Source organism: Dipodomys ordii, unplaced genomic scaffold, assembly GCF_000151885.1.
Source record: "Dipodomys ordii isolate 6190 unplaced genomic scaffold, Dord_2.0 Scaffold17, whole genome shotgun sequence".
NCBI classification, from domain to species: Eukaryota; Metazoa; Chordata; class Mammalia; order Rodentia; family Heteromyidae; genus Dipodomys; species Dipodomys ordii.
Window position 1 is genome coordinate 21,628,554 of NW_012267233.1, and position 8,205 is coordinate 21,636,758.

Sequence of the window (8,205 nt, forward strand, 5' to 3'; positions counted from 1 at the left end):
AAAAAAGCCAGAAGTGGCGCTGTGGCTCAAGTGGTAGAGTGCTAGTCTTGAGCTGAAGAGCTGAGGGACAGTGCCCAGGCCCAGAGTTCAGGCCCCAGGACCAGACCACCCCCCCCCCACCAAAAAAAACACTTTTTGAAATTACTACAAATCCTCTAATACACAGATCACAAATGGTGGCTTTGGATTGCTGATATCTTTTCCTTGGCTCCACAGAATTAAGTTAATACATTTGCTGTTTTAAACTGGAATGCCTAACTCCTTAACTCCAAATCAGTTCATAGTCACTGAAAGATCCTAACAAGATGAAAATATGATCATGCCACTTCACTATTAAAATTTCTAATGTTTTTCAAAATTCCTCACTCCTTAGCAGACATACAACATTCTTCACACAACCGTTTAATCTGTGGTGTTATAGTCTTTGCTTCTTAAAATGCTGGATTTAAAACAAAATACTGACTCCTGAGAGTTCAATAACACTCATTTTCATGGATGCTAGAGCTGGTAGTATGGAGAATGATGTATTTCACCCTTGAGCTCCCTTACTTGATCTGTTAACTCCTACTCCTCTTTCAGAAAGGATTCTTTCATGATCTAGACATCATCTCTCCCAGACTGTCTTCTTTGATCTCAACAACACAGGATATGCCTCTGACTCTCTACTCAACTCTGCCTACATTCCCTTTCCATAGCATCCTATATACTTCTGGTAGAGTCTTCTTGTACTGTATAGTCCATATAGTATAATAGTTCACCTGTCTTTACCCTTTATTATACCATGAGGTTCTTCATAGCAAGAATAGTTTCTTGGGCTGGAAAGGTAGCTCAATGGTAAAATGCTTGCCTTGCATGCATGAGGACCTGGGTTCAATTCCTCAGTACCACATAAGCAGAAAAAACCGGAAGTGGCATGGTGGCTTTAGTGGTAGAGCGCTAACCTTGAGCTGAAGAGCTGAGGGACAGCGCCAGGCCCAGAGTTCAGGCCCTACGACAGACAAAAAAAAAAAAGAGTATCTTCTTGTATGTCTGCATACAGTGAATGGCAGATAAGTGGCTGGGATAAGGGACTAAATTTACCAGAAACAGAAAGAGCACAAGAGATTTTTGAGGATGAAGTGGCTGTAATAAACAGAAGGAATTGTCCCAAAAGGAAGCTAAAAAATAAGGTTAGACGGCTGGGAAGGTGGCTCAGTGATAGAATGCTTGCTTTGCATGAATGAGGCCCTGGGTTCGATTCTTAAGCACCACATAAGCAGAAAAAGCTGGAAGTGGCACTGTGACTAAAGTGGTAGAGCGCTAGCCTTGAGCTGAAGAGCTGAGGGACAGCGCCCAGGCCCAGAGTTCAGGCCCCATGGCTGACAAAATAAATAAATAGATAAATAAATAAATAAGGTTAGAGAAAGAGCTACCCTAGACAAAGAGTTTTAATGAGTGAAATAACACAAGCCTATAGATTTGCAGGGGAAGCACATACGAAAGGTTGAAACTAAAACAGTGAAGAGAACTAGATGAAACAAGAAAGTGCACCAAGGGGGGGAAAACAGTCCCCAAAGTAGGAAAGAAGTATGAGTATAGGTACTGTGATGAGTAAAGGAAGGCACTAGGTAACTAAACACCCTACAAGGGTAGTTTCAACAGCTATACCGTGACACTGATTCTGTAAGCTGTGCCTACACTGTTATTATGGTACTTTTAAGATACACTGCATGCACATGTATTCAAATCTGAACCCATATATAAAGGTCTTGGAAGTAAAGACAACAAATGACTATCTATTAATTAGCATCATCAGTGCCAAGATTCAAAACAATTAAGTAAATATGGAAGGGATGACTATAGCTAGAATAAAGATAGATATTCTTTAAGAAAATCATAGGGACTGAATAGAGAGGGACACTTAAAGCAGACTAATAAAAACTAGGCAGCATATATATATATATGCATATATATATATATATATATATATATATATATATATATATATATATACACACACACATAAATAAATAGGTCCTACTAGAAGGGTTGGGAGACCATCACCAACATTCAGTATTTCAAGTGTGAGGTTTGGAAAGCAGACTACACAGAAAGCTAGAAGACTAGCATTATTATGTAGAGTGTCACAGTCACTCTCATCAAAAAGCAAACACATCAAACTGAGAAGATCTTTCCAATTCATATCAGATTCTTTTTTTCTTTTCATACTGCACATACTTCAACTAGATGAACAATTGTTCTCAGCTCCAAAAAAACACTTTCACTGGAGAAAAAAAAGAGTATAAAACATTCCAACTTTGATTTCAAATTTTCGAATACTAGAAATATTTTATCAGAGAGATATAGGATCTAAATGGGATAATCTAACCAAAGTACATTATATACATACATGAAACCCCATTGTATAATTAATTTACGCTAATAAAATCATCATATATACACATCCAATAGCCATATAATATAGTTACTAATGAAAGTCAAATGTTAAAAAAAAGTATTTTCACATACCCTGATGGCAAAGACTCTGTGTTTGCATTCCCAGACTGCTGCCGAAGAGGCTCCACACATCCATCTGATTGCCTTAATTTGTCAAAAGCAGAACTACTTCCAGAATTAGAGGAGTTAAGGTCTAATACGTTCTGAGTTTCAGATCCCAATTCTGTACTGACAGAAGGAATACATTCATTGTGTTCTGAGGATGCCAGTAGCTCCTGAACAGAAGAACCTTCGATGGTAGTGCTAATGCACTCTGAAGTCAATGTGGGTTCTTCCGATGGTACTGGAGTGCCCATGGCAGAAGCATTAGCAGTTAGTGCAGATGAAGATGATTCTCCGTTAACTGAGAGGGAAAAATTAAAAAGAGGATCGATAAAGTAAGAACAAGTATCTAGTTACCTAATATATTCTTCAGGTTGTAATTCAGACTGAGCAATGGGCCAAGTACTAATGAACCTAAGAGATTACATTTTTCATAGTTCACATTTAAAGATAAGTGTGTAAATAATAAAAATTTAAGTAGGCATGCCAATACCCTTGGCTTAAGGAAACAGAAACCAACATTAGCATATAAATGTTTCTCTTCCAAATTATTCTGAGGGACAATCTGCACAGATGATAAAAGAATATTAAAAAACATTTCTTCCAACTTCCCTTCTAATCTACAAAAAGGTAATGTATGACTCAATATTACCTGAAGATTATACTCCAGTCCTGAGACCCCCACATTCTTAGGTTTCATTTTTAAGTGTAACTGGTCCATTTCCAGTATGTGTACACTATAAAAGTTTGTCACATTAAGCCGGGTGCTGGTGGCTCATGTCTATAATCCTAGCTACTCAGGAGGCTGAGATCTGAGGACTGCAGTTCACACCAGACCAGGCAAGCATGTCCTTGAGACTCATCTCCAATTAACCACCAAAAAACCGAGAGTGGTACTGTGGCTCAAGTGGTAGAGTGCTAGCCTTGAGCTAAAGAGCTCAGGGACAGAGCCCAGGCCCAGAGTTCAAGCTCCATGACCAACCAAACAAAAAAACTTTGTCAAATAAACTGCAAGGAAAGGATTCAAGATGGTATGCATTAATATACTCCAATGGCTACAGCACAACTACTCAAACTACTAGAGTGAGTCCACTAAGACTCACTGGTTCTAACACAGTTATATTATAGGAAAATACACTCATCACTCCCAAATATGCAATAGGCAAACCTATATATGTATGTGTGTATATGTATGCATAAATGAAAATAACATGATAAAACTCATTAAAAACTGTTTAAGCCAGGTGTCAGTAGCTACTCCTGTAACCCAAACTAGTTAGGAAGGCTGAGAACTGGAAGATCAAGGTTCCAAGTCAACCTAAGCAGAAAAGACCATGGGATTCCATCTCAAAAAATAGCCTATATAAGCCAGGTGCCAGTAGCTCATGTCTGTAATCCTAGCTACTTAGGAGGCTGAGATCTGGAGGGTCGCAGTTCAAAGCCAGCCCAGGCAGGAAAAGTCTGTGAGACTCTTATCTCCAATAAGCCACTCAGAAAACCAGAAGTGGCACTGTAGCTAAAGTGGTAAGCACTAGCCTTGAGCTGAACAGCTGAGGGACAGCACCCAGGCCCAGAATTCATGCCCCATGACTGACAATAAAATAAAATAAAATAACCTACATAAAGCCAGCCTGAGCAAATGGCCCCAGTGGTAGAAAACCAGCCTAGCTATGAGCAAGAAAGTTGAATGAGAAGGGCTGGGAATGTGGCTTAGTGGTAGAGTGCTTGCTAGCATGCATGAAGCCCTGGGTTTGATTCCTCGGTACCACATAAAACAGAAAAAGCTGGAAGCAGCACTGTGTCTCAAGTGGTAGGGGAGGTAGGGTACTAGCCTTGAGCAAAAGAAGCTCAGGGACAGTGCCTAGGCCCTCAGTTCAAGCCACAGGACCGACACAAAAAAAAGTTGAATGAGAGTGTGAAGCCTTGAGTTCAAGCCCTGATAAGGGGGAAAAAAATGTTAAGAGATGATGGGAAGGGGAGGGGGATTTATGTAAATATCACAATGAAATGCTTTTCAGTCATCCTTCACTATATCAGTAGTTCACTTATTGCGGCTTCACTATGTCATGGGTTCTTTTAAAAATATGTAAATAGTGATCCCTTACCCATCGTGGGAGCTATGTTCCAGAGATCCCTGTGACAGGTGAAAACCCATGAAGTAATTTCAAATAGGGAATCTGATGAGTATTTTCAAGAGTAAGTTGTTATTTAAAAAAAAAAAAAAAAAGCAGGCATGGCTCTTTAGGCTCACTTCAGCTTCCTGTCATGTGATCCCTCCTTCAGTACGTGCTCCAGACATGGCCATTCTCTTCAAAGGTTAAATAAATGGGGCCATATGATCTCACTTTCAGCTTCCAAAACTGTGTCCTAAATAAATCTCTTTTCTTATCAATACCAAATTTCAAACTCTACTACAAAGCCATAGTAATTAAAACAGCTTGGTAATGGCACAAGAACAGACCTTAGGACGAATGAAAATCCAGAAATGAACTCACAGCCACCTAATCTTCGATAAGGGAGCTAAAACAATAGAATGGAAGAAAGACAGCCTCTTCAGTAAAGAGTGCTGGCAAAATTGGTTAAACACCTGTAGAAAACTAAAGCTAGACCCTTATATATCACCCTGTACCAGAAACAATTCCAAATGGATCAAAGACCCGAGTCAAAGCAGACACCCTGAAAACATTACAGGAAGGAATAGGAGAAACCCTAAGTCTCCTTAGCACAGACCGAAAGTTTCTTAATAAAAACCCAGAAACACAACAAATAAAAGGTAGGACAAATGGGATTGCATGAAACTGCAGAGCTTCTGCATGGTAAAGGACTTAGCTAGCAAGATCAATAGAAAGCCCACGGATTGGGAGAAGATCTTCACTAGCCATACAACGGACAAGGGTCTCATACCTAAAATGTACTTAGAACTCAAAAAATTAAATCCTCCACCAACAAATCTTCAAAGAAACAACTGCCCAATAAATAAGTGGGCTAAAGACTTAAAGAGAAACTTCTCTAAGAGGAAATAAGAATGGCCAATAGACACATGAAGAAATGCTCAACTTCTCTAGCTATAAAAGAAATGCAAATCAAAACAACATTGAGATACCACCTCACCCCAGTTAGAATGGCTATAATCAAGAAATCTAATAACAATAGATGCTGGAGGGGATGTGGACAGAAGGGAACCCTACTGCATTGTTGCTGGGAGTGTAAACTTGTTCAACCACTTTGGAAAGCAGTATGGAGGTTCCTTAAAAGACTCCACATAGTGCTCCCCTATGAACCAGCAATCCCACTTTTGGGAATTTACCCAAATGATCACAAACAAGGGTATACTAAAGGTACCAGCACAACTTACGTTTATCGCAGCATTATTTACCATAGCTAAAATATGGAACCAATCCAGATGCCCCTCAGTAGATGAATGGATCAAGAAAATGTGGTATATATACACAATAGAATTCTATGTCTCCATCAGAAAGAATGACATCACCCCACTTGTTAGGAAATGGAAAGACTTGGAAAAAATTATGTTAAGTAAAGTAAGCCAGGCCCAAAGAAACATAGGTCCCATGGTTTCTCTTAGTTGCAATAACTAGTATAAGTTTAAGACAAGCAGAAAAGGTCAAAAGCTATGTACATATGACCATATAAAGTGATGTTAAGCGAAATGAACCCCAAGATAGGGACACAAATGGTTTTTCTTTCTTGCTATTGTTTTTAATGTATTTATAATGTACTTTGTGATTTTTTGTTTCTTTGGTATGTTCTTCCACCATGGTATAACCCCTGTTTTCACTGTATTTGATTCTGGTATCCTGAATCTTGTATATACATTTTTCTAATTTGGGGAGAGGAAGAGATATAACGAAATGCTTAAATAGGGATACAGGTTGACCCATTGTAACAATGAGATATACAAGACACTATGTTGAAAACGAACTTTACTATTTTGGTGGGGGAAGCAGGGCTGGGGGAGCATGGGAGAGTAGTCCAGGAGGTGGGGAAGGAAGGGATGGTAGGGGAAAAACAAAGGAGGGAGGCAACAATACTTGATGGGAAATGTACTCATTGCCTTGCTCATGTAACTGTAACCCATCTGTTCAGTATTTTTACAATAAAAATGTATTACAAAATAAATCTCTTTTCTTTATCCACAGGTATTTTGTTACAGAAACATAAACAGACCACTTTGTATTTCTAAAGCAGGAGCATCATAAGTTCAATGTTAGTCTAAGCTATAAGCAAGTCCTGTCTAGAAACAAACAAAGTCAACTTTCACTTAATGTGGATATAGCTGTACAGAGGAAAAGCTTGAGTAAGACGTGGTAATTGTGCAATCATGGCAATTATATGAAACATACCTTTGACAAAATTACACAGAACTCAACTCACATGGAAAACAAGCAAACTATATGAAAACACTCAGTGGTTTGTACCACTGTGAGTCTTCTGATAGATATTTTACTATAGTAATACAAGGAGTTAACACTTGAGAAAGATATGGGACTTTCCTATACATTCCTACTCAGTTCTTTAATATAAAAAGCTAAGAAAAAAAGTGTCATAAATGTTTGAGATCAGCTAGCTCTGGCTGAAGAAACTGAGCTCTGATCGATTTTATTAATAATGATCATATATTACAAACAGACCCATTTAACAACAGAAGTTAGGGATTAAGGAACTAAGTGGAAAAGAATATACCTACTGTCTAAGAACTATAGTAGTTTTATAACCTCATTTAAACTTTCAAAATAATCCTCTACTTTTTAAAAATCTTTTTAATAGAGGAGCTAATTTTGAGAATGTTACATTTGTACAAGATCACTGTTAACTGAGTAAATGTCTGAGTTTAGGACTACATGGAGCACAAATCAACTCTTCACTACATTATCACTGTCTCTCTTGGAGGCTAAAATAAGTACTGATGAAATAACTAAATCTCTTAAATGGATCTTAAGACTACAAAGAACAGGAAGGGAGGAAAAGCCTTCATGTGTAATGGTATGGCAGGAAGTTAGCATCGATCAACTCCCTAGTACAATTCTATATTCCTTATCTGAAACCTTTGAGGTCATAACTTTTTGGCCCTGAAAGGTTATGAAAGGTAATATAGCACATATATTTATTAGATACTACATGAACACCAGAGTAGCGAAACACACATTATGTTTAAATATGTTAATACTTTTGCATAAAAATATAGGAATATGCATCATGAATATGATAAAACCTATAGGGTTTATTTTTTGGAGGAACATGGCAGTTTGAATTCAGGGCTTGAGTGCTGTCCCTGAGCGTTTTTGTTCGAGGCTAGCACTCTACCACTTGACCCACAGCTGCACTTCTACCTCTTTGGAAGTTTATTGGAGGTAGAGTCTCATGGACTTTCCTGCCCTGGCTGACTTCTATCCACAGATCTCAGCCTTCTGAGTATCTAGGATTACAGGTATGAGCCACTGGTACCCCACTAAAACTATAGTTTCATGTCAGCTCTAATAATTTTTCTACTGAATGACTTTATAAGAAAGAAAAACAGGAAAAAAAATAATTCCAAAAAAAACTTTAGTGATTTGGGCTGGGAAGGTGACTCAGTGGTAGAGCGCTTGCCTTGCATGCCTGAGGCCCTGGGTTCGATTCCTCAGCACCACATAAGCAAAAAGAAAAAAG

The 8,205-nt window shown here is 38.4% G+C and overlaps 1 protein-coding gene across 2 annotated transcripts in view; it reads right to left on the reverse strand.

The window, feature by feature from the left end:
- Wwp1 (WW domain containing E3 ubiquitin protein ligase 1) overlaps positions 1-8,205 on the reverse strand; it is a 69,338-nt gene that overhangs the window by 39,203 nt on the left and 21,930 nt on the right. For both annotated transcript variants that reach the window (XM_013012506.1, XM_013012505.1), the window contains exon 10: positions 2,509-2,839. In XM_013012506.1, coding sequence (XP_012867960.1) covers positions 2,509-2,839 — 331 coding nt within the window. The remainder of the gene's footprint in view (positions 1-2,508; positions 2,840-8,205) is intronic.